The 27,650-nt window shown below is 43.6% G+C and overlaps 1 protein-coding gene across 1 annotated transcript in view; it reads left to right on the forward strand.

The window, feature by feature from the left end:
• Positions 1–1,936: 1,936 nt before the first annotated feature.
• The window catches only part of LOC115459051 (dual specificity protein phosphatase 7-like), a 52,169-nt gene continuing 26,455 nt past the window's right edge, over positions 1,937–27,650 (forward strand). Inside the window, exons 1-2 of the mRNA XM_030188916.1 lie at positions 1,937–3,097; positions 6,061–6,489. Coding sequence (XP_030044776.1) covers positions 2,689–3,097; positions 6,061–6,489 — 838 coding nt within the window. The 5' untranslated portion in view covers positions 1,937–2,688. The remainder of the gene's footprint in view (positions 3,098–6,060; positions 6,490–27,650) is intronic.

Raw genomic sequence — 27,650 nt, forward strand, 5'->3', positions numbered from 1 at the left:
CCTTGTCCGCAGTTCCGAACCTCTCTCTCAAGCCCCTCCACACCATGTCATCAAACTCATACCTGGCAGCTATCGGCAGCTTCTGCTCTGGCCGCCTTGCCCCGGGGTGTTAGCAGCACATCTGATGCCCCTCCTCCAGGTTTCTCTCAGCCAATCACAGCGCGTTTAGCTGTCACTGGTGTCAGCTAAATGCTCTGTGATTGGCTGAGAGAGACTTGGAGGTGGGGCATAATCGAAAGAGACGTCCAAATAGTTTTTTGATTTGGACGTCCTCACACCCATCATAAAAAATCTGGGGGAAAAACATCCAAGTGCTCGTCAGGGCCGTCTTTTTTAGTGAAGGACGTCCATGTTAGGCACTTTAGAAGGACGGCCCTGACGAGCACTTGGACGTGGCTAGGCAAATGTTTCCAGCTGGTTGTTTTGAGTGAAGGACATCCATAAAGGACGTCCCTGACGAGCACTTGGACATTTTTTTCCCAATTTTTTTTTGTTAAATTTATAGAAGTTTTTAGAGGCGAATAAATCCCACGCAGCCCCAATGAGAGGTACAGACCTCCCATTAGATTTTCCACAGTTAGGCAATCGGAAAACAGTAGTGCATCTCATTACAATACGATTTATACACATTGGGGTACTAATTTGCTCATCTGCATTCTGTTTTCGTTAGCTGCTACCGTGATCGGAAAATGGCTCAGAGAAGCCTTTTGTGCATGCCACGGTTTACTACTTCCTCGTTAATGGTTCGTTAAGTTTAGTGCATCTGACCCAAAGTGGAAGTGCCCTATGCAATACTCTTCAGTGAAGTCAAGGAACTGTGATAGGGATAACAACATAAACATTGCCATCTGGAACAGACCAAAGGTCCATCAAGCCCAGCATCCTGTTGCCCAACAGTGGCTAATCCAGGTTACAAGTACCTGGCAAGATCCCAAAAACAGTACAATACATTTTATGCTGCTTATCCTAGAAATAAGCAGTGGTTTTTCCCCTGTCATCCAAACCTTTTTAAACCCCACTAAGCTAACTGCTTTTACCTCCGTTCTTCCTGGTATGCCTTATGTAGGATGGACTCAGTGGCCCAGACATTCAGCCATCTCATGGTTAGAACTCCCACCACTAACACCCAGCATGCTCCCCGTGAGTGCTCCCCACCAGCAAAAACCACCTAGAGTACTCCCCACTATCAAAATCAAGAATGTGACAATGTGAAACAGCGCAGACATGCACAAAAGGACACAACTCTCTGACACCACCTCACTTGCACACACTGAGGCACAAACACAGACTTCGGCAGGGGGGGGGGGGTGCAATGGAGTGAGAAATGGCTGGGCAGACACTGACAGAATGGGGATGAAATGGGACAGGGTCAGGGAGACATATGGAGGGGGCTCACAAGTGAGTATGGGACAGGGTGGAAGGAAGGGGGTTGAAGGGGCAGGCAAGGCAGCGGGTGTGAGAGGCAATGAAGACCAGGCAATTAGGTGTAGAAACAAGAAGGCTCAGCAATCAGGCTCACAGTCTCTCTCACAGCGCTCGCAGTCAGCAGCAATCACAGGGACATTCTGCAGTGGCATTTATTCATCCTTTATTCGTGGTCTAAGTACTGCTGTTCATCCTGTGTTGCCTGTACGTCGACGTATTCGGGGATAGACGTTGAGGATGCCACACTGCCCCTGACCTGGTCCTGTACCTTCCCTGACACCCCCTCCAGCCGTTCTAGCCGTTTTCACAACATTTGTTTGGTCCAGGCCTTTTCTAAAATGACACTTTGTTTGGGGGGCTTATACGTGGATGTGCCTGAATATTCACGTTTAAAAAAGCAAATAGGGCTTTTAAAAAGACCACCATAAATGAAATAAAATTAGATTTTGAAAAGCTGGTTCTGTGCCATAAACGATGTGATCCTAAAAGAACTCATTCATTTTATAATATTAAGAAGCAGTTTAAGAAGAAGGATAGCAACTCTGTGAAAATAAACGAGTCACTGATAACAGAGAACGAGTAAACTGAGAGCTGGTGGGACCCACAGGTTCTTTCTCAATGGGTAGCCAGAAACCTGTGGCCGCTTTAAGCTTAGACTCTTGCCTTCCAGCCCCGCCCCCTGGAAGACGACACGACAGCAAAAGCAACTTTAATTGAAGAGCAGCTAGCAGCCGAGGTAGTGAGGAATTAAACGCGCAAGAGGGACGGCAAGGTTTAGGCAGGAAGGCGCTGACTTGGCGCCGTTTGACGCTGTCACCGACTCCTCCTGGAACCTGCTTCAGCCTGCACTGGAGACGATCAGTTCCTTCCGTGCCTTCCCCCTCTACCCCACCCCCTGGATCCTCCGAAACAAGAAGCCAGATGCTGCTCCGGTTCCTTCCTAACAGGGATTACTGTGTTTGGGGAGCGCAGTCTGAGCTGGAGCTCTGCTTTCCCCTCTTCGCTCTTCCCGTCTGGTTCTTGCAGGTTTTCTTGGTGCTAACAAGTATCTCTGGTCTTATTTCTTAAATATTTTTGGGGGGTTGCAAGGGTGTATTTTTGGACTGTATTTCCCCTATCCGTGTGCTTTAGGGGACATTATTGTTTTGGTTTTTTTTTTTTTGGAAAAGGGGAGATCTCCAGCCAGCTGTTTTTTTTTTTAATCCTACCCCCTCCTCTTTATAAATTTCCACCACCCCCTTTTCCTTCCGCCCTCCGATCCTCATGAAAAATAACATCTGGGGCTGCTCCCTGGCCATGGCTGTTGCGATGCCGAGTAAAAGCGTGGAGTGGCTGCAGGAGGAGCTGGAGTCCGGCAGCGGCTCGCAGCTACTGCTGCTCCTGGACTGCCGCTCGCACGAGCTCTTCGAGTCCTCTCACATCGAGACGGCCATCAACTTGGCCATCCCCAGCCTCATGTTGCGGCGGCTCAAGAAGGGCAACCTGCCCATTCGCTCCATCATCCCCAACAACGAGGATAAGGAGCGCTTCGTCAAGCGCTGCAAGACCGACACGGTGCTGCTCTACGATGAGGCCACGGCCGAGTGGCAAGAGAGTGGCGCCGCCAGCTCCGTGCTCGGGCTGCTGCTGCAGAAGCTCCGGGACGATGGCTGCAAAGCTTATTACCTGAAAGGTGAATACAGGGGATGGTGCTAGAAGGGCTGGGTATGGTGCAAATAATCGGGAGGGCAGCAGTACGAGCAAGTCTCTGCATTTTAATTTTGTCCTAAGCTATCGTGAATATTCATCTGATTCATATATGATATGCTAACACCCCCCCCCCGAGACCTTGAACTTTTTGTTTAAGATGCTTTCACTGTTGTTGGGGTCGAGGAACAACTTCCAGATGCTGTTCTGCCTGGGAGACATTTAGGGATAAGCCAAGTGTGTATTTAACGTTTAAGGCTTCATCGAGTATAGTGGAATTGAATGCTAGGACATTATGTTATTTAATAATTACTGTTTTCAAAGAAAAGATCTCCTTTCAGAAACCACTCTAGATCCCGCAGATCTGGCTTTTACACCGTCCCCTAGTTCACCATCCCTAAATAGCCCTTAGCGTTCGAACGCTTGGCGCGGAGGGCCAAGTTTTTAGTGTTTCCCCCCAAATGCTTCGAAGATGCAAGTTTTTAGCTCGGAACTGCAGAAAATGTTGCCACGATCCCTTTTTTCCCCTCCCGTTGTGATACTGGGCCCCACGCTTCCTCCCCGCCCCCAGAAAGATGGCTTGAGTTGGAAACCGCACACCGCAAGCAGCAGCTCCAGCTGTTTTGGTTGCAGCTAAGGGGGGGGGGGGGGCTGTACTGCTGGCAGGGCAGAGAAGCCCCTGAAACGTTTCCTTCCAGCAGGGTTAGAGACAGACAGGATCTGGCTGGTAAATCGCTGCCTCCTCTAGGGAGCCTTGGGCTTCACGACTTGTGTGGGAGGCAAACTTTTCCGAGGCAGAAAGCTAAAGCTGCGCTCCCTGCCAGCGAGGGGGAGGAGCTGACAGGAAAATACTTAAGGAGAAGTATTTTAACTGCTTTGCTTTCTTCAGCTTGTCCAGCCTTGTCTTTTTTGGAGGAAGCAGTGTTTTAAAGATTAGTACAATAAACGAGAAAATGCTTCCTTTAATGTTTTAAAATTTTTCCTTTCTATTTTCTAGGTATATTCTTAAGCTCTCAAATTTATCATGTATAATTTTTCATTTTTGTTCCTTGACTTGCTAATGCATAGTTAGTATTATTGGCCAACATCACGCTAGATGTATATGTTTTTTGAACATTTTTCTATGAATAGGAGCGCCTTTTTTTAACCCATTACAGCTGTCCCACTGTAAAAGCTTTCCTTTGTGTTTGATCACAACAATAAACCCCGAAAAACGCATTCAAAGGATTCGAGGTGCTCAGTTTCAGCTCCCCGATTGAGAGGTCCAGGACCTGTCAAAACGTCGCGCAACTCTTCAAGAAACACTTATATATATATAGAGAGGAGAGATTGTGGAAGCCGAACGGGGCGCGAGAAGCTGCTGGGAAGGAAATTCCAGATCATGTCTCTGGAGAGCGATGTTCTTGGAGGCTTTGGGGGGGGGGGGCACAAACGAAACAAAACAAGGCGGGGGGGGCTACTTATGTCAGAAAATGCAGTGCGCTGGCTTTCCTTTCCTTTTATAATCATTGTCCCCGGTTGCACTTCCTCTTGCATGGCTTTTCGAATGGGGGTGGGACTTTATTACTTTCTCTGTCTCTCTCTTTGTTTTAATGTGCTGCTGTTTCGTGCAGAGTGCCAGAGTCCCAGGTGGCCACAGATCTAGAAAGGTGCCTGGCTGCTGTGACAAACGAACAAATTGTCACGTTTAAGCTGCAGCTCAGTTGCTTTTTCGATGCCTCCCATATATGAATAAAGTTTGGCGTGGATTCAGAATGTTCCGCAAAATAACGTTCCAGAATTCCCCGCAACCCCACTGCCTTTAAGCATAACTTTCTGTCATTGTGTTGCGCATAAGACGCTGAATTGGGAGGGGGAGAGGGCGGCTATTTGAAGTGAGCTTTGTTTTTAATTCAATTTTTATAAAACCTATACTACTATACATCGCTGATGAATAACATTCCATTTTAGTTAAGGTCGAAAGTCCGATGATTCGGTGTCCCGTTTAATTTTCGGTTCGGTTTTGATCAGGAGACACGGTGGCTTTATTTGCCAGAAGTGGAGTGAGGCAGGAGGCGCAGCAGCCACCAGAAAATGTTTCCAATTAAAATTCCAAAATGGCCACGCTGCGTTGTCTTTGAGAAAAACGAGGCCTGTTTCATGAATGGAGGGAAGGTGCAGCAGCTCGTGTCTCAGTCTCTCTGCCAGCGCTGCTGACCGCCCCGTAATCACCACAGCCCCCCCCCGCCCCCACCCCAAGGAATTTCTTTTCTTCAACTGATTTTTAGGGAGGTGTGTTTTCCCGCCTCAGATTTTTGTTTTATTTTTTTGCCGAGATACAACAGGGTGAAAAATACATTAGGAGGAATTTTGTGCTACAGATCTCTTGAATGTGTGAATTCCTACGGATGTTTTGTTTTATGTACAAACACGTTGGTCATATTTATTTAAGTATGAACATTTCTTAAAGCCCTTACTAGCTGTTCTTTCCATTATTCCACTTCTCTCTCTCCCCCCCCCCCCCCCCCCAATCTTATTCATAGAGTGCCCAGGCATGCCATCAGTGCAGGATCCCTAGAGGCAAACTACTGGAATACATTATTTATGTCTGTGTTGCTTGGCTCTCTTCCCCCACCCCCCCCTCCCCGGTTATAATGTTGAGAGGGGGAGGGACTTACTAAACAGAGCCATGTATTTTTTACTTAATCATTTTGAATGTCTTATGTTAGGAGAAGATAAGCAGTACAGAGCTGTGCAAATTGCACTTATGGATTCATAAACTTGAATTTTCTGTTTTAACTTTTGGACCAGGGATTGGATATGTTTGCTTTATCCGGGAGACCAGGCTTTATGTATGCATGGTTTATTCCGGCACTTGAGCAAAGCATTAACTTGTGAACAGCCTTTTGAATAGTTAAGCAAATTTGACTGTAAAATAAGAGACTGATTTTTATGTGTTTTTGTTTTTAGGTGGCTTTAACAAGTTTCAGACTGAGTACCCTGAACATTGTGAGACCAACCTTGACTGCTCATGTCCAAGTAGCTCTCCTCCAGCTTCTGTTCTTGGGCTTGGAGGGCTTAGGATAAGTTCGGATTGTTCAGATGGCGAATCTGACAGGGAACCAAGCAGTGCCACAGAGTCAGAAGGGAGTCCAATCCCCAACAACCAGCCTGCCTTTCCTGTCCAGATTCTACCCTACTTGTATCTGGGATGTGCCAAAGATTCCACTAATTTGGATGTGCTGGGCAAGTATGGTATCAAATACATCCTGAACGTGACGCCCAACCTGCCAAACATGTTTGAGCATGATGGAGAGTTCAAATATAAGCAGATCCCCATCTCTGATCACTGGAGTCAAAATCTTTCACAGTTCTTTCCAGAGGCCATTACTTTCATTGGTAGGTACTGGGTGTAGAGCATTTTTTTGCTGCTATTGATTTTCTTCAGGCTTGCAAACTGTTTAGAGTTCATGACCATTTTTTTAGTATATTTTAGGGCATTGAAATAAGCTATTGTAAAAATCTCTCTCTACAAATTTGTTGCTTAGAGATTAAGCAACTAAGATGCTGTGGGCTAGAAGGGCATTGTTGAAATTTCTGGGGTGTTTTTTTTTTTTTGGTCTTGGCCATGGATGACGGTAAGCCAATGCTATAATGGAAAAAAAGGTTTTGTCCATGCTATCTGAAGATTTTTTTTTTTGACAGATTAAAATCAGGACTCCCAGGGATGTTTTGTTCTTCCATGTTATCAAAAGCAGCTTTAAAAAAAAAAATAGAGATCAAATCTTACAAGGATGGGATGATATCTTTGTATTTATTTGGTATATAATATGCTGCTGCTTGGTTTAGTTTCATACAGTGGGTTTAAATATTCAAACACAGCTAAAGTTAAAGCAATGATACTAAAATCATTGATAATTTAAAGTTTTAACAGATTAGGTCATTAGGATCCCTGCTTTCATGTAAATGTTCCCTGGCTCACTGGACCCATACGGATTGTCTCCACTGTGCATAGGTCAAGTCTAGAGAGGGGGAGAGTGGCCCTGATTATATTACACCCCCCCCCCCTTCCCATGTGGGATCCTGACCCACAGTATGGGAACCATTGGCTCATGTAGCTCATATAGTTACTCTTCTAGATGGTGTTTTTGTTAACTGGTTTAGGCTGTTTGCTTTGATTGCTGTTAGGGTAAAGGGGTCATGAATTTGATATACCACCTTTCTGTCGTACAACCAGGTTTCCAACTAAGTTGGCAATAGCTCTAGGATACAGTATTATGTGTCTTTGTGTTATAAATTATAATCGGTGTGCCATTTGGAGAGGCTGGTTATAGGGACACTCTAGCACTGTTATATTCATGCAGAGATTTTTTTTCTCCTGGTAAAGGGCCACTAAAACAGATGACATGTTATGAGAATCAGGTGCTCAACACAATATTTACTTATTCATGACATTTATAATCCCATAGTAAACATGAATTAGGTTGAAACTTGGGAGCATTTAAAACTTTTTTTTTCCTGTGTCTCCTACATCAATAGAAAAAGATGGCATGTGGGAACTTGCTCCTTTTGTTTTGTGGGTTGCAGTAGTATATTATTAAAATGCACGTGATTTTTTTTTTATTGCTACTTTTTCAGAGAGGTATTGAATAATGAAGGAAGGGCTTCCTTCATGCAGTTATGTCCAGCGTCAGTCTAAATGTGCCAACATTGTCCAGTGCAGCACACTATTAGCAGACAAGTTTATACAAAATTAATTGTGTTCAGTAGGAAATAAATCTGTTGCCTCAGGCTGCTTGCTATTATAGAGACTATAATCAAGAACAAAATTACAGAGCACATTCAAAAGCATGGACTAATGGGACAAAGTCAACATGGATTTAGTAAAGGGAAGTTTTGCCTCACCAATCTGCTGCATTTCTTTGAAGGGGTAAACAAACATGTGGACAAAGGTGAGCCGGTTGATATTGTGTATCTAGATTTTTCAGAAGGCATTTGATAAGATCCCTCATGAAAGACTACAGAGGAAATTAGAGGGACATGGGATCGGAGGTAGTGTCTTACTGTGGATTAAAAACTGGTTGAAAGATAGAAAACAGTAGGCTTAAAAGGTCAATATTCGCAATGGAGAAGGGTAGTTAGCGGGGTCCCTCAGGGATCGGTGCTGGGACCTCTGCTTTTTAACATATTCATAAATGACCTAGAAATGGGGGTAACTAGTGAGGTAATCAAATTTGGCGATGACACAAAGTTATTCAAGTAGTCAAATCACGGGAAGATTGTGAAAAAATGACAAGAGGACCTTACGAGAATGGGAGACTGTGGCGTCTAAATGGCAGATGATGGTTAATGTGAACAAGTGCAAAGTGATGGCCTGTGGGAAAGAGGAACCCAAACTATACCTACGTCATGCAAGGTTCAGCGTTGGAGTCAAGGACCGAGAAAGGGATCTAGGTGTCATTGTAGATGATACGTTGAAAACTTCTGCTCAATGTGTTCTGCGGCTAGGAAAGCAAATAGAATGTTGGGTATCATTAGGAAAGGGATTGAAAACAAAAATAAGGATATTATTCTCGCCATTGTATCGCTCCATGGTGCGACTGCACCTCAAGTATTGTGTTGAATTCGGTCGCCGCACCTCAAAAAAGACATAGTGGAATTGAAAAAGGGCTGAGAAGGGCGACAAAGATGATACAGGGGATGGGACAACTTCCCTATCGGGATAGGCTGAAGAGGCTGGGGCTCTTCAGCCTGGAGAAAAGGCGGCTGAGGGGAGATATGATAGAGGTCTATAAGATAATGAGTGGAATGTAACGGGTCGATGTGGAGCGTCTGTTTACGCTTTCCAAAATACTAGGACATGGGGGCATGCGATCAAGCTGCAGTGTGGTAAATTTAAACGAATCGAAGGAAATTTTTCTTCACTCAATGAGTAGTTAAACTCTGGAATTCGCTGCCGGAAAGGTGGTTAAGGCGGTTAACTTAGCGGACTTCAAAAAGGGTTGGACGGCTTCCTGGAGGAAAAAGCCATAGAATGTTATTGAATGGACGAGGGAATAATACAGTATTTCTAGGATGGGCGGGACAAATTGCTTGTTCTTTTGGCCGCTGTCGTTGATAGGGTGCTGTGCTCGATGGACCCTTGGTCTGTCCCAGCATGGTGATGCTTATGTACTTATGTAATGTTCCATCACTGTTTATTAGCGCTACCAAGTATTACATATTAAGGGCATTTGCTTTTAAACTGTTTTAATTCATTTATCCAGTCCTTACATGCACATGTTTTTGCTTTTTAAACCCAAAGGTGAATCCTAAGGGCGGTTGAACAACTAGGTGTAAACTGTGTTGTTTATACTCTTTAAATATTAAATGCTTTACTTTTTGTCTATTTAGATTGTAAGCTCTTTGAGCAGGGACTGTCTTTCCTTCTGTGTTTGTACAGCGCTGCGTACACTTTGTAGCGCTCTAGAAATGTTAAATAGTAGTAGTAGTAGTAGTTTCTGACTTGTTTTGGAATTTGGACTGCTTTGGGTCCTGTGCTGATCTGTACATCTGCTTCTTAGCAGAGTATGGAGGAAAATGATTTATGTTACTTTTACTAGTATTTTTTACAGCTTATAGAATTTTCTTTGGGGGTAAGGTGACTGCAGCATGGCAAGGGCTGGGCAGGCCAGGAGCTGGGATAGAGGAGATTACTTGTGACAGGGAAAAGGGTTAGATTCCTCATGGATTTGACTCCTGGCAACTTACAAAACATGAAAAAAATTACACATGCACTTGTGTTTGGGGGCAGGATCCAGTTGTAGGACAGTAGCTTGCCTTACCTGTCCATATTCTGCCACGTGTGCATTTTTCAGAAACAGTGCCTTGTAATAGTACCAGGTTTACCAGAGCGTGATGTTTCTGTAGCCTGAGACCAACACATAGGATCTGTAAGGCAAAGGAAGGGATAGTAGATGGTATGGGAAGGCAGCCATTTAGTCTTTATCAGTTGTCATTTTATGTTTCTCTGTATTTAGTATGTGTACGTCGAGGTGCTAGTTTTCCTTCAAAAGCATAGTACCACGGAATTATATGCACACAGACCTGTACCTATCACATGCCTATAGGGCCGAATTCAGTAAATAGCATCAAAAATTAGGTGCTGGAAAAAATCTGTGTTCAGTGCTGATCTATAAGAGATGCTCCAGCCCTTTATAGAATAACACTTAGCGCTGATATCCCGTGAGTAAAATCAGGGGCCGGGACTTACACCTGCTAAAACCAGATGTAAATCTTGGCACCAGGTTTGAGCGCGAATCTCTGTCATTCTGTAGCGCTGCCTGTAACTTTAGGGAGCGCCCATGCCCCTTTTGGGTTGTGTGCAAGAGAATTTAGGCACGGTTCTCTTAGAATCGCACATAAAAAGCTCCTTTTGAGAAGGAAACACGATCATTGCAGAGTAACTTGTCTCAGCAAACATGTTTTCCTAGTCAGTTGAATGTTCACGCATGTAAAATTGCATCTATGCAGAATGTAGTAAGCTCTTAACATACTGATCATGATATCATTTTGTGAGTCATTTAATTTTCTCTAATCACGAGCAGATCTGGAGGTGCTCTAGTCTCAGAGAAACAAATTGAGTCTAATTAGCCCTTTGCACTGAGATAGTGTGAGAACATCAGTCACTGCTTTAGCAGCTATTCATTGCTAGAAACTGAAATATCAAACAGTTCTTCATGTTTTGTCCAGAAGTAGGACCTTGGTTAAACCTCCACTCCCCCGCCAGTAACTAATTTTTCAAAATATTGAATTTTGGATTTAGCATTTAGCTCATATCTTGAGTTAGGTTCAAGTATAGCAGATATTTTCCTGTCCCTAGAGAGTTTACAATCTAAGGTTGTACCTGAGGTAATGGAGGGTAAGTGACTTGCGCAAGATCTCAAGGAGCAGTAGTAGGACTTTAATAGGGCTTCCCTGGTTCTCAGCCTGCTGCTGTAACCATCTGTAAAAACCTAAATCTATGGGGCCAGTGGCAGAGTGACACTGTATGTTGTCATGCAGAAGTTGCTGGTTCCATTTTTGGATCAGGTCTTCCATATTCTAGCTGGTTATGGATATTGCAGAGGTATCCTTTGCAGCCTCTGTGGGAGCTAATCTTGACTTCTGTCAAACAAGGGTGATAACTATTATGGGCCACCAGGTTGGAAGGATCCCTGGTGTATTATCTCATTCCAGGACTATTGATGGATTTTGAACAGACTTGGAGCAGTGGGAGAGAAAGATTTTTGAGTAAAGGAAAAGTCCTTAGGTACCTTGGATGAAGCAGTGTATAAGCTACAGGTGGGCACAGGCCCTACCCAGCAACAATGCATCTGTGCTGTAGTTGGTGGAATTCTCAAGCAAACAGGAAAAGAGAAGGAAAGATCCCTCACGTAAACTGAGCGACAAACAAAGAAGTGAGGTGAACTCAAGGAGGATATCAAAAAGTCTTTAATTGACAACAGCATAAAGACGACCCACATGGCCGTGTTTCGGCACAAAGGACTGTCTCAGGGGTCAGGTGGATCTCTTGTGTTGTGACGAGGAAAACTTGAAAGTGAAGTCAAAATCCTGGCTGTTGGACCTCTATGTAATCCTCGGTAGAAAAAATGCTGGGCTGCAAAAGCAGTCTAACCGGCAAACGTCGGTGATGTCAATTATGCAAAAAAAAAAAAAAAAAAAAATCTCAAGCCCACTAGCAGAAGTGTCCTGGTATCTTTTCCTCCCTCCCTCCCTGGCACAGGCTTGCCCACCAATAGTTCATCCATGCCTATGGCTGGTGGGAATTCTCAAGCCCCACTAGCTGAAGTCTCCTGGTATCTCTCCCTCCTCTCGCTGGCAATCTGGTATCTTTCCTGGTCTCTCAACCCCTCCCCCCCATGTTTTCTGTTGGAGGGGAGGGGTATCTTCGCTTTTGGAGGTTGCTGGAAGTGAGTCACACGCTGTTCCACTAGCCCCAGACCTCTGATGTCCCAACTATGTGGAAACAGGAAGCTGCATCAGAGGGAAGGCTCTGGAGCTGTTGTGGACAGCATATGCAAGTTGCTGCTCACTGCTGACAGTCACTGGAAGGGAAGCTTTTAAGAGGTACATCAAGGAGTTCGGGATATGAGATGCTGGATCACTAGTAGGGGAGGGGTGAGAGATCTACGAGTCTGCAAATGGGGAGGGGGTGGAGGGTAGAAGCGGGGAGAATTTTGTGCCCACCTGCTTTGGGCTCAGGCCCACCAAAGTTGGCTATCTGGTACGCCACTGGAATGAAGGCTTATGGTGCTAGAATCCCAATACTGGTTCCTATGGTTTAATACAGTTGTGGCCAATAGTTTCAGACTCTTACAAGCGATACAGTGCATGGAAAAGCCAGATGGTATTGAACAGTAGCTACCTTGTATTCTTCAGTCTCCTTACTTTTCGCCACATACTTGGTAAGTTTGCTTCATATTTAACATAGTAAACACAGTAGGTGATGGTAGTCCATCCAGTCTGCTCAACAAGATAAACGCATTACATAAGGTATGATGTGATACTTAATATATATACCTGATTTTGATTTGTTTTTGCCATTTTCAGAGCATAGACTGTAGAAGTCTGCCCGGCGTGGTCCTTGTTCTAAAACTTCAGAAGCTGTCTTTGAAGCCCCTGAAAAGCTTCACTCTAACCCATCTAAATCTATTCAGCCACGATCAGGGCACAGACCGTAGAAGTCTGCCCATTACTAACCTTGTTCTCCAACTTCTGAAGTTGAATGTGTCCAGCTGTGATCAGGGCATAGACTGTAGAAGTCTGCCGAGCACTGGCTTTGCTTCCCAATTACCGGTGTTACCACCTAATCTCCGCTAAGCTTCTTTGGATACATTCCTTCTAAACAGGATTCCCACATTTTTAATTCCATTACTGTTTTCATCTCCTCCACCTCTCGTGGGAGGGCTTTGCAGGTATCTACCATTCTCTCAGTGAAAAATACTTCCTTAGCGGCCCTCCGGACCGGACAGATTGGACTGATGGGTTGTGCTCGCCTACCAGCAGGTGGAGACTGAGAAAAAACTCTGACTCTAGAGAGCCAATAGGAGCCCTGGCCATGTGACCTTAGCCTCAGTATTTTCTCAGTCTCCAGCAGGTAGGAAGTGAGCCCATTAGTCTCTCTCCTTTTCTCTTTAGATATTACAGATATTTGTGATAATTCTTCTGTGCCTGGAATCTTATTTAGAGGCTTGACAGGGTTTCCTTTCTCTTCTTTCTTTGACAGCCTCGGGGGTGTTAAACTCGGGTGCTCGAGTCCACCCCCCTTCCTCCCCATCTCCCTGGCTTAGCAGGGAAGGGCCGTCCCTTTCTCTGGAAAGGTGTACCGTCTTTGGGAGAGGCAGCCACTTTTACAGGCAGCTGCTTTAAAAGAATTAAATCAAATAAAGGAAATTCAAAGAAGCAGCCTTTCTTCCCCAGACTTCTAACGAGCAGGCAGCTCCAGTGTTTTATTATGATGGAGGGTTATAAAAGAAAAAAAAAAAAAACCCAAAACAAACAGAAGAAAATAATTCAGTGTGACATTATTTCTTGTTAGCCCCCCCCCCCCTTTCAACCTTGGTTTATGTCTTCTAGTTCTATCACCTTCCTGTTTCTGGAAAAGGTTTGTTTTCGGATTGATACCTTTCAGATTTTGACTGTCAGTATCATATCACCCCTGTTTCTCCTTTCCTCCAGGGTATACGTGTTTAGGTCATCAGGTCTTTCCTCAGAACGTCTGCTATGCAAACCCCATACCATTTTCGTTGCTTTTCTTTGAATCGCTTCAAGACTTTTTACACCCTTAGAAATATACGGCCTCCGAAACTGAACACAATACTCCAAATGGGGCCTCACCAACGACTTATAGAGGGGTTATCAACACCTTTCTTCTGCTGGTTATATTTTTTATTTTTGTTACATTTGTACCCCGCGCTTTCCCACTCATGGCAGGCTCAATGCGGCTTACATGGGGCAATGGAGGGTTAAGTGACTTGCCCAGATATATCCCTCTCTATGCAGCCTAGTATCCTTCTGGCTGCGGCCACCGCCTTTTCACATTTATTTTCTCACCTTGAGATCCTCATCACATCACCCCAAGGTCCCTCTCCTGAGCTGAGTTTACCAGTCTCTCCCCTCCTATCTGGTACATCTTTTGAATTTCTGCACTTGGAATTAAATTTAACTGCCAGACCTTTGATCATTCTTCTAATGATCTCTTCTCATGGTTTCTGGTACCTCTGGGGTATCCACTCTGTTGGCTATCTTCTTGTCATCTGCAAAAGGTAAACTTCTCCTTCTAACCCTTCAGCAATGTTTCTCTCACAAATATTAAACAAAATTGTCCCCAGCACCGACCCCTGATGCACTCTACTGTTCCTTTCCTCTGAGCGGATTCCATTTACCACTGTTACCAGTCCATCAGTTTCCAATCCAGTTCAGCCCTCTCAGGTTATTCATGAGTCTTCTGTGAGGGACCATATCAAAGGTTTTTTCTGAAATCCAGGTAGATTACATCTAGCGAATGTCCTTTATTCAGTTCTTTGGTCACCCATTCAAAGAAGTCAATCAGATTCGTTTGGCAGGATTTTCCTTTGGTAAAGCCATGTTGCTTCATACCTGCAATCCGTTGTCTTCTAGAAAGTTAACTATATTTCCTTCAGCAATGACCCCATTATTTTTTCCTACCACTGACATGAGACATACTGGCCTGTAGTTTCCCCACTTCTTCTGTGTCTCCACTTTTGTGAAGAGGGACCACATCAGCTTGTCTCCAATCCCATGGAACCTCTTCTATCTTAATTAAATCCTTAAGAGGTCCGGCCAGGACTTTTTTGAGTTCCCTCAGTATCCTGGGATGTATCCCATCTGGCCCCATAGCTTTATCCACTTTCAGATTTTCAAGCCATTTATCAACACTTTCTTCCGTGAACGGTGCAGTATCCACTCCATTCCCAGATATACCCTCAGCAGCTGACTGCTATCCTTCTCCAGGATTTTCTTCCATGAACACCAAAGAGAAGTATTTGTTTAGCACATTCACTTTATCCTCATCACTCTACACATAGCCATTCAGCATCTTTCAGTCTTACAATTCAGTTCCTATCTTTTCTTCTTTCCCTAACATATCAAAAAAGGTCTAGTCACCTCTTTACATCTTTGGCCATCTCCTCATTCCTAAGCATGCAGCCATAGACTTCCCCTTCAGGGCACGCACTCGTGATGGGTTTGCTATATATCAGTAGTGTGGATGTAGCCTTTGATACCGTCTTAGAGTACTAAATCAGGTCATTTAACATTGCTTTCAAGAACAAGAATACTAATTCAAGACACTTATCCATTCAAGCTTGATTTTGGCTGGCACCCTTGCTTATCATGCTTATGAGGTTAATGTGTTTTTTTTTTCCCCTTGTGGTGCTTTTGATTCAGAGGGTTTTCTGCCTTCCGCCTTTTAAGGCACTCAGAACATTAGTAGTGGTATCTGTGATTACGCTTGGTTACTTTAATGTCAGGAAATGGAGGATTACCTTTTCCACTAATTGTTTGAAACCAGCTTTTTTAAAATGACTAGGTCAGATATAATTCTGAGCAACATCTGAGAAGCTTTGGGAGTGGGAGGGATAAGTTGAATCTGCAGAAGGATAAAATAATCCCTTTTCATAAAGGAAGGTGGAGTTAGAAAAACAGTAAAATAGTTTCCTTTTTTTTTTTTTTTAATTTCTCCAGACTCACTGGAGGGCTCTGGCAGGAATGCAGTTAAGCTGCAGACTTCCTTTCCTGTGAGGGCCTGATAGTAGGAGGATCAAGTGTCCTAGGCACAGGCCCATGGTTTCAGGTAACAGCAGCATTTAAAAATGCTTCTGTTCAGGACTGCACTAGGCTCCACGGTGTTGTTAACTGGTGAAAGAAAAAGGATTGTGTCTCTTGGATAGTGATACCACAGGGCAGAGGGTGGAGAGATACCTATGGTTTTTATGCTAACATTACTAATTTCTAAGCCTTAACAAACTCGCAGGAAAAGTGTAAACGCACTTGCATCATGCCAGATATTTTCATTTACTGGTATAATCCTAGGTAGGGTCTTTGATGTCTCTAAAAGTTCAACACTTCTTCCTTCTTCCCTCTAAACTATCACCAGTTTTGCTGTCCACTGTTTTAGCAGGGGGAGGTGGCAGATCTAAAACTGTTAAGTACATTTGATTGTACTTTTTTGGGATAAAAGCTGAGCATTTATGATAAATGTTTACCTTCTTTTGCACATGGTAACTTTTTTTTCCCCCTTGACCTTGAACAGCAGTGCTGTCATTGTAATTTATAGTGAACTAGTGAAAAAGGCCCGTTTCTGACACAAATGAAACGGGCGCTAGCAAGATTTTCTTTGGAGTGTGTATGTTTGAGAGAGTGTATGTGAGAGTGATTGTGTGTGTGAGAGAGAGCGAATGTGCGAGTGTGTGTGTGAGAGAGAGAGAGAGAGTGAGTCTGGGTGCGAGTGTGTCTGTGAGAGAGAGAGAGTGTGTGTGAGAATGAGAGTGTGTGCAAGTGCCTATGTGCGACACAGTGTGTGAGAGAGAGTGTGTTTCACACAGATACAGTGTGTGCGAGAGAGTGTGTGTGAGACAAAGACTCTCTGTGAGACTGAGTGTATGAGACCAAGAGAGTGTGTGAGTGACTGTGTGACACATAAAGAGTGAATGTGATACAGTGTGAGACATAGAGTGTGTGAGAGTGAGAGAGAGAAAGACATTGACTGTGAGAGAGAGAGAGTGTGTGTATGACAGAGATACCTCCCCCCCTCTCTGGTGTCAGGCCCCCCCTCCCTCCCTCTCTCTGGTGTCAGGCCCCCCCCCTCTCTCTCTCTCTGGTGTCTGAGTGTTATTGTGCAGGACACTGAGCTCTGGCTGTGCTTCAAGGAACTGACCAATCCTATTTAATAGAATGCACCTCCAACATTCTGAAGCCGAGAAACCTTGTGTGGTTGGTCACTTCTGCTTGTGACGAACCCGGAAGTACGTGATGTCAATTCAGGAGATGGATACAGAGAGCAGGAATGCCTCAGCCATGCAGTCAGCTTCAGAATGTTGGAGGTGCGTTTTATTATATAGGATGTCTCCTCCCACCTTCCTGATGAAGTAATCCATCAAATTCTTTCACTGCCAGGCTTAGGTACATAACAGAAATGTGTTTGTCTCTTTGATTTGATGAGAAAAGGGGAGGTGGTAGCTAGAATGTTGAAGAGTGCTGGTTTGGAAGGAAAAAATTAAGTGTCATAAAAAATAAAAACCTTTACCTGTTGCAACAGATTTGAAAGGATAACTTAACCATAGGGTGCCTTTGTCCCATGGCAACGGGTATTACTTGGCAGTACACATTGCAGCTGTTAAGAATTATTATTTTTATTTATTTTATTAGGATTTATTTACTGCCTTTTTGAAGGAATTCACTCAAGGCGGTGTACAGTAAGAATGTTCTATACAGTTCAGTCAGTAGGTTTCACGATAGAATTTACAACTAAGAAAGCTAAATACATATCTGAATTACTAAGAGGCAGCCCAACAGGAAAGGGGTGTCTCAACAGTGGAGGGGATGTATGGCTGGGAAAGCATGAGGAACATGCTTCATGGAATTATTTCCAGTCCCTCTGTATATGTTTGGGAGAATAGAAAACAGGGGAGAGGTAGCTTGAAAGGAGCAATTCCTTAACTGCTGTGGGCTGCTCTATCAAAGTTTCTATGCTGCACAATCTGAAATTGCTTCTTTCCTAGAAATGCATTGAGCCATTTTTGTGGTCCAATCTGTTCCATTTATGAACTCAATAGTCCCCGCCTGTTAAACTTTTTTGAAGCTTTTTTGCCACTAACCCCCCACACCCACCCACACACACATACTTCTAACCACCTCAGTATAATTTCTTTCCAACATTTCTTGGGTTGGAAAACACAAATGGACATAGTTACAAATGTGGGCTGCCACTATACATATTTTACTGTTAACCCCAGTTAGTATTAACTAGGTTTCATTGCATAAATGGGACCTGTGTTAATAGTAGCACATATTGGTAACAACATCCTAAAATGTGGTTGAACTATTTATGTTAGGGGTCCTTTTACTAAGCTGAGGAAACAAATGGCCTTAGTGTGCCCTTACACAGGCCATTCCCATGCGCTTAGGCCATTTTTACTGTGGCTGTAAAAAAAAAAAATCTATTTACTTTATTAATGGCTTTGTGTGCTAATCTTGCCATTTAGTGTGTGGCCATTTAAAAAAAAAAATGACCACGAGAATACTTACCGCCACCTGTTTGTAGGTGTAAAGGCTCCTGTGTTATCTGTGTGTGGTTACCAGGTGGTAATGTAGATGCGCTAACAGGTTAGTACAGGACCACCCACTCTACCCGACATGCATGCCTTTAAAAAACAAAAAAAAACATGTGCACATCTCAAATGCATTGCTTTCAAAATCTGCACTCTGATTCACAAAATTATCTATGGTGAAGCTCTGGGATACATGACAGACTTGATCGACCTACCAACTAGAAACGCATCCGAATCAACACGAACTTACCTAAATCTGCACTACCCAAGCTGCAAAGGACTCAAATACAAATCAACTTACGCGTCCAGTTTTTCCTACGTAAGCACACAACTATGGAACGCATTACCAAAAGCCTTGAAAACTACGAACGACCACCTAAACTTCCGGAAAACACTAAAAACTAAGCTGTTTAATACAAATCAACTTACGCGTCCAGTTTTTCCTACATAAGCACACAACTATGGAACGCATTACCAAAAGCCTTGAAAACTACGAACGACCACCTAAACTTCCGGAAAACACTAAAAACTAACCTGTTTATAAAGGCATATCCTACCGATCCAACATAAATGCCTGATCTCTGCAACACAACAAAACTAAAGTACGTAATGGACATAACTCAACTCTTCCGTTGTACGGATTCCCTAGTGTGGCTGTGCCACATGAACTTTATCTTATCACAACTTCACTTTGTATTTGTTTGCACCGGAGTCTGTAACGCCTCTCCGGTACTATGTAAGCCACATTGAGCCTACAAATAGGTGGGAAAATGTGGGATATAAATGTAACATAAATAAATAAATAAACTAGCGCTTAACGCAGGTTAGTAAAAGGAACTCTTAGCATTAAAAAAAACATTTCTTTGGTATTGTAGCTTGCTTGTGCTTTCATGGAGTGATCAGAAATTTCAAACAATTTCACCTGGGCTTCTGGTACCATGAATCTTCCTTCAGTCACAGTTATTCAGGATATTTCCCATTTCTCCAGTCCTCCCCACCCTGCATGTTTCTCCCCTCTTTTCTCTTTGTAGCCCCCCAACATTGCAGCAGCATTCATTGTGGATGGCTACTGACTACACTTCTCAGGTCTGGAGCTTTGAATCCCACGAACAGTGGCTTGAGTGCTTTCCCTGAGGGTTGTGAATGTTGCCTTTGCAGTATCACTAGGTTCTACTTGTCAACGGAAGCAAGGACGGGTGCAGGAATTTCATTTGAGCACTGACACAATGCTTTAAGTAATCAGATGAATGAATATTTAAAGACGCAAGCTTTTAATATGACTGATATATCCTTTTGAGTTTGTGGTTCAGTTCAAAAATAGGCTTAAGAATTAAGGGTCTTGCACCAAAGTGCAGTAACATTTTAGCAGTTCCTGCATGGTAAGTGCAAAGCTGTTAACTGTTGGGGCATTTCCAGTATCTGCCCATGCACTTATCTGCTGCCTTAACAGTTACCCCATAGTACAGTACCATAGGTTGAATGTACAATACTGTCTCTGTCCCATTTCATGGTATACAGAACATGTGATTTAGCATGTGCTGTCATGCACTGTGTTGCATATTAAGGAATGTGTTATTTTAGCACAGGTCCCATTTTAAGCAGTGAAACCTAGCCACTAATTAGGGTTAACAGTAAAATACCATGTGTTAATTTCCACTTATATGTGGACGTATGTAACAGCACACACTAATTGCCACGTTAGCTGCATAATGAGGTTTACTAAAAGGCTGCCTAAATTTTAAGCAATGAAGCTGAATAGAGCTGTCAGAGCAAATTTTGTTTTTGTCTTTTTTTTGTAGGAGTAGCCTAATGGTTAATACAGTGGCCAGGGAACCATGTTTGATTCCCATTGCAGCTCCTTGTGACTCTGGGCAAGTCACTTAACCCTCCAATGCCCCAGGTACAAAATAAGCACCTGCACATAATAGGTAAAATGCTTTGAGAATATAACCACAGAGAGGCAGTATATCACATTTCTCCCCCCTCCCCCACCTTCTATTTCCCTTTAAGCGTCAAGAGTGAGAAGAGAGTATTGGGTTATCACAAGTTTTGTTGGAAGAAAGCCCAGAAAGCAGCCTGATAGCACTGAGCATTTATTAGGACTAATGAGGTAAAAACTAGTTAGAAATGAAAGGGGTTGAGAGTAGTCGAAGGCAAGGCAAAACTTGGGAGGAGGTGAGACTTGAATGGTGCTTTTAATGTCTTTACTAGAGTGTACCTGAATGTAACTCACCTTGATTACTGAAAAAGGTATCAGCAAAATCCAAATAAATAATAATAACTAAATAGAGACAGGGCTGTCTTAGAACCTCTGTGACCAGAGTTTGATACTGTTGTTTGCATAATTGGGGCCCCAGATTTCTGTTTTTATGGATGGAATTGGTTTTCCTTTCATCTGTATTTAATTCTTAGCAGAGGGATGAATGGATACGCATGATTGGAGTTGAAAGCATTGCCTGAGGGAGCCCAGGCATGTGTACAGCTTATATCCGGTTAAGTTTTGTTTCCTTTTCGTAAGTTAAAACTAAACGTGGAGTCAATATAAAGTTCTTATTTTATGTAATAGTCCACATTAATTACGTTTATTTTCCCCATCCCAAAATCCTGAGTGGAGTAGAACGGGTAAATGGGAATCGATTTGTTTACTCTTTCAAAAAGTACAGAGGCTAGGAGATGTTACATGGCAAGGCTTTTAAAACAAATAAGAGAAAATATTTCTTCATTCAATGAATAGTTAAGCTGTGGAACTCGTTGCCAGAGAATGTGGTAAGAGCAGTTATCATAGCTGGGTTTAAAAAAAAAAAAAGAGAGAGAGGTTTGGACAAGTTCCTGGATGAAAAGTCCATGAATTGTTATTAAGAAAGACAAAGAGAAAGCCAGAACTTATCTCTGGGATCGGTAGAATAGAATCTTGCTACTCTTTGGGATTCCACCAGGTACTTGTGACCTGGATTGGCTACTGTTGGAAGCAGGATAGTGGTCTAGAAGCACCACCAGTCTGACACAGTTCAGCAACTTGGTTATGTACATAATCTTACTAAAAATGATACCTCAAGTGAAGAGCATATGAAGTGGAGGCTTAACCTAATGGTTAGAACAGTGGACTGAGAACCAGGTTCAAATCTCACTGGTACCCCTTTTGGTATTGGGGAAGTCACTTTACTCACCATTTTGCTTAGGTACAAGCTATGGGCCCTTTTACTAAAAGGTAGTGCATGTTAATGGACATTAGCATGCACCAAACGCTCCACACCCTATAACTATGGGCTGTGTGGTACTTAGTGCATTCTAATGTCCCTTAGCTTGTAAATCCTCAGGGTACAGAAACAAATACCCACTGTACCTGAATATAACTCACCTACTGCTACTGTTGAAAGACAGGAGTAAAATCTGAGTTCCCCCCCCCCCACTAGATTATGAGCTTGAGCATAAGTTTTGTCTGATTACAGGTTCAGAACAGCATTTGGTTACAAGCGCCTTGTCCTCAAACCAAATTGGCTACTAATTTTATTAAAAAATTCATTTTCTGTAATGCACCAAAAAATGGTGTAACCTTGCTAGATGTGAAATTAAAAAAAAAAAAAACCCAAAACATAGTTCTATGCAAATGGTAAATCAAAGGGGGCCCAGTGTGGTGACCTTCACAAGATGTCTGCAATAGGCACAAAACAGCAGAGAAACTTGAAGAAAAATGAGGCTTAACACATTTTCACCACCATCTGAGGTGAGCAGGACTGGTGCAAGCATACTGAATGGCTTAGGTTAATGCTTGTCAGTATTTTTGTGGCCATGACTCTGATCACGGCTAAATAAAATTGTGTGACCCCAGAGGTGCAGAATAATGATGTACCTATGAGGAGCCTACTCAGGTTGTGACCTCAAACACAGATTTTGTGACACCATTTGGAATCCGAACCCACAGTTTGGGAAGCTGTGACTCAGGTGAATCTTCAGCCTTGATTCCCTCTCCCCCCCCCCCGGCCCCCAAATTATCTTTCATTACCAAAGGTGCTCCCTGTAAAAATGGATAGCTGGACATCATACTTTCAAATACTCCTTTGTTTTGTATGTACAGATGTAATGATGGCAATTTTCAAAAGCCTGAGTAAATGGCTATTTGAAAATTACCATGCTTATGGTACTTTATTTTTGTTACATTTGTACCCCACGCTTTCCCACTCATGGCAGGCTCAATGTGGCAGGCGATGGAGGGTTAAGTGACTTGCCCAGAGTCACAAGGAGCTGCCTGTGCAGGAAATCGAACTGAGTTCCTCAGTTCTCCAGGACCAAAGTCCACCACCCTAACCACTAGGCCACTCCTCCAACTTTGAGTTGTGTGGTTGGTTGTCAGGATCTATCTTGCTTTGGTGGTTGCTCTTTGCCGCTTCATAGAAGCTGCTGTGCTAGGCGACCATCTAGTTTGCTTAATGGTTAAGCTGGTCATAGAGGCAAGGAAACAGCTGAACTGGACTGTTTTAAAGGCAAAGGCAGGGCCAGACAGGATGTTTTACCACAAGAATGCACCCTACAGTAGGTATTTTATTATATGCCCTGTAGGGTCAGCCTTTTTGATAGGTAACCTAGGGCCCCTTTTTACCAAGCTACGTAAGTGTCTGTGCATGCCAAAATGGAGTTACTGCCCGACTACTGCGTGGCTCTTGCGGTAATTTCATTTTTGGCGCGCACCCGATATGCGTGTCTGAAATATATATATATTTTTTATTTTTGGACGTGCGCCAAGTGGCATTTGACATGCGTAGGTCATTACTGCCCAGATTCTTTACCGCTAGGTCAATGGCTAGCGGTAAGGTCTCGGACCCAAAATGGACGCATGTCCATTTTTTCGGGGGGGGGGAGGGCTTTTTTTTTTTTTTACAGGCGTGCTGAAAAATGGATTGGCGCGTGCCCAAAACCCGCACCTACACTACCCACATGCCATTTTTCAGCGCGCCTTTTTAAAAGGACCCCCTAATGCTTTTTCAAGCATTTGATAAAAACTATAACATTTGAATGTTGAGTTTGTTTACAAGTACTTGACATAGCTTTGATTGATTGATTTTTGTTTCTTTGGAAAGGCTTTTTTTTCATTCATCCTCTGTATTTAAACATTAAAAGGAGGACGCACTGGAGACTCCCTTAAAACAGAGAATGATCTTTCCCAAGTGTTAGCCCAGGCAGAGGATTTGAATAGATTAGGTCACTTATCCATAAGATTGCAATGAGGTGTTGCAGCTGAGCGAAATCTGCCAAATCTTAATAGAGACTTGACAACCTGAATTTGTATATCTTAGAGCAAAGGAGAGAGGGGGGGGGGGGGTGATATGATACAGACATTTAAATATTTGAAAGGTACTAATATAGAAATAAGTCTTTTCCGAAGAAGGGGAAGTGGTAGAACTAGAGGACGTGACCTGAGGTTGCAGGGTAGGTTAACCTAGGAGTAACATCAGGCAGTACTTTTTCACAGAGAGGGCAGTGGATGGCTGGAACACCCTGGCTGTGAAGGCGAAAACGGTAATGGAATTCAAGAATGTGTTGGATAAACACACACGATTCCTATATGGAAAGAGAATGGAATCAAAACAAAAACTTACCTGTGCTTAGTTGGGAAGTAAGGCAGACTTCTATAGTCAGTGTCCCGACTGAGACTAGATAATCTGGTTGGCCTGGGAATGGGCTTCAATCACCACTCCAGTAGTTGAAAATTGTATGCTAATGCCAGGCAGACTTCTACAGTCTGAAAATGGAAGGACAGATTAAGATCAGGTATGGATGTGTTATCTTGTTGGGCAGACTGGATGGACCTTTTAGGTCTTTATCATCTACTTTGTTACCATGTTAATAGGGACATTCTGTTGGACACAGAAGCAGCAACTGGTAGCCAAACATGTCATAAGCAGTGGCATAGCTAGGTGGGGCCTGGGCTCCCCCCCCCCCCCCCCCAAATTTAATCCGGGCCCCTGGTTTTGCTGGCGCGGGTCCCCAACCCCTGCCAGCTGAAGTCTTCAGCGCCGGCCTCCGGCGTTGCCGTGTTCCCTGCCCTGCTCTTTCTTCGGCCTCCTGCGCTGCCGTGTCCCCTGCCCTGCTCTTTCTTCCTCTTCACATCCCTTGGTTTTGCTGGCGGGGGTCCCCAACCCCCGCCAGCTGAAGCCTTCTTCAGCGCTGGCCTCCGGCGCTGCCATGTTCACTACCCTGCTCTTTCTTCTTCACATCCTGCATGCTCCTTTTTAAGTGAAACTGCTCAGTTTCACTTAAAGGAGTGTGCCGGACATGAAGAGGAAGAAGGGGCAGGGAACGCGGCAGCGCCAGACTTGAGCTGGCGGGGGTTGGGGAACCCTGCCAGCAAAGGTATTTGCTGCTGTGGAGTGTGGGGGGGGGGGGGGCAGCAAGGTGGTGCAGTTTTACTAAAATTAAGTTATTTGGAAGCAGTGTTTCTACTATTGTACTTTTTGGATTTGTCCATTTGCTGCTGTGGGGTGCAGAAGGGAGGTGGGGGGGGGGGGGGCAAGGCAGCGGGGCGGCAGACTAAAATGTGCCCCCCTCATCGTGGGCTTTGGCCCCCTCCCACCATGAGGTCTGGCTATGCCCCTGATCATGAGGCAATATTAAACTTGGTACTTACGAATTGAGGCAGTGTGTGTGTTTAATACCTTTAATAAAATGTATTTATATCCTGGTCTGTAGTCACCATAGCTACGGTGATTTGCCAGGTAGTGTGGCTTAATATATGAGCAAAGACAGAGCTAGGTCACAGAACGGTCAGGGCCCTAAAAACCAAGTGTGAAGACGACGAAGTGGAACAGTGAGCAAACTTTAAAAGCCAGTGTAAGGGAAGCAAATTTTTATTAGGAAAATGTTTTGTTCTTGATTTTCCACTTAACTTTCAACAGCCACAAAGCAGAGCATATAACGCAAAAGCCATCATAGTAAAATTGAGTAACAGGAAGAAGGCTGGTCTGGGCAGAAACGGCACATTCACAAATTGCAAGGGGCCTTAAAGGAGGACACGGCACAATAACTGGATGGTAGGAGCAGACCAAATTGAAAAAGCTGATGTAAAACAAAGTGATGACTTATTCTTGCTGTTTTAATAGATGTTAATCGAGGGATTGCAGGAGTGAGACTTACGTATCGCCAATCCAGATGTGTTCAACAAATAAAGCACATTACTTGGAACCCAAACGATGGATTTTAATTAATACAAGACATGGCTATAGACCAAGAAAACCTCCAGTCTTTGTTTACTGGTTTGGTTTGACACATGCATTGGCAGGCCTCAACACACTTTCATTAAATCTAGGAGCAGCCCAGAAACGTAGGAGCAAGTGTCTAAGACCTTTGTCACTTCTCCTTTCCCACCCATCCAACATTGTCCCCAGTGAAATGGGGGGGGGGGGGGGGGAGGGTGGAATCACCTCTCATATTAACAGTAGCTCCTGTAGAAATTGGCTTATTAAGAAACTGGGTTTCTTTTTCTCCTATTTTGTGCCTGTGGGCAAAGAAACTTTACTAAAATCGGTTCATTAAGGTGCCTCTGCTAATCACCTGCAAAGTTTAAGTCTCCCTTCCCTGTGACAGCACCCTCTAAAGGGTCCCCATCTGTTTCTCTTTCATACCCTCTCCAGCCTACCCCCAGACTCTATCTGTCGGCCTTGCATGGTGATCTGGCTCTGCATATACTTGAGTCGTGCAGTGCAAGAGGTTGAAGTCTTGTGGTTTCAAGTCCCGCAAGAATTCCAAACCCTCTGCACCTTGTGGCTTAAGTATATGCAGAACCTGATCACCATGCAGGGTGGAGAAGCAGTTTTGGGTAGTTCTGAAGAAGGAAAAAATCAGGGTTATGATATTTCTAGGCACCAGCGTGCCTGGCACCCGGGATTTATCAAGCCTTGTGCATTGGTATTATTCATGACAACAATATATCTTATTGATCCTCACCCTTACCATATATCCACCAGAGCAACCAATAGTTACTTGCTGTGGGTGACTTCTCTAGAGCAAGGTATGACCTTCAAACCTCCACCACCTCCCTGTTCCACCTGACCCATTGTGTATGGTTATTGGTTAAAACACCAAGGAAAGTTATATGGAGAAACATGTTCAGGGTGACAGATAAAGTTGAAATTCGTAGCAAATTTCATTGTTCTCTGAAAGGCTTGGACCAGAGGAATGGTAGAGTAACTATCACTCTGTATACAGATGGAGTGGTTTCGATGGAATTTGCAGAACATGGAATAAGCGGTAAGGTCAGATAGGTACTAAGGGAGCTTTAGAAAGGTTTTGGCACTTCATGTTCAATCACACGTGCAAGAGAAGAACTATTCCAGAAGACTGGAGGGAAGCAAACATGCCTCTTCTCTGCCACTTACCTTGTTAATTTTTAGAAATCTAGGGTGACAGTAAAATTTGACAAAAAAACAGGTTAATAACTGCAGTCCAGTAAGTCTGACACCTGTGGTGGGCAAAATAGTGGAGTGTCTCTTAAAGGAAGACAGTGGACAGTCCACTATCGGCTAGTTACAGGATCAAATATTGCATCACTTTACCAGGGTCAGATCATGTCAAATCTGATCATTGCTTTCTTTGGGTGACCAAAGTTATATTAAGGCAGGTATAGGGATATGCTATACATAATGAAGGTTTGGGCATTTTGTAACAGAGTAAATGATGACAAACACTAAAATGGTCCATCCATTTATTCTGTCAAGTAGATGCTTCATCTAGTTTAGATGCACGCTCAAAATCCTTTATTCAATCTAGCATCAAGTTTTTACTCCTCTACCTTTTGCCTGTCCTTTCAACCCTTTTACCACTGTCCTCAATTTCTGGCTTGAGCATGTCCAGATCTGTCAACATAATAGCCTCCAACTTTCATGACAATAGGCCATTTTAGGCTCTGTCATCTTCAACTTACAAAACCAGCACCCAACCCTAGCCCTGGGCCTTACTTCCTCACGTTTGTAGTAATCTTCACATCCAACAAATATCGTGTTGGCTTAAAAAAAAAAAGCCTTCTCATGCCCATTGAAGTTTTGGTTTTGACCAGGGCTCCCCCAGGCAGATAACCTCAGCTTTCTTGAAACCCAGTGCTGTTTGTAATAAGGTTGTAACTAGTACTCTATACAGGATACCCTATTGTCTTATCAGAAGCACAGAGCTGTCATGCCAGACTTATGGACTGAACTGTTGCTCTCCTTTTATCCTCTGGAAGGGCATTTCAAGTAAATA

The sequence above is a fragment of the Microcaecilia unicolor genome, unplaced genomic scaffold (assembly GCF_901765095.1).
Source record: "Microcaecilia unicolor unplaced genomic scaffold, aMicUni1.1, whole genome shotgun sequence".
Lineage (NCBI taxonomy): Eukaryota > Metazoa > Chordata > Amphibia > Gymnophiona > Siphonopidae > Microcaecilia > Microcaecilia unicolor.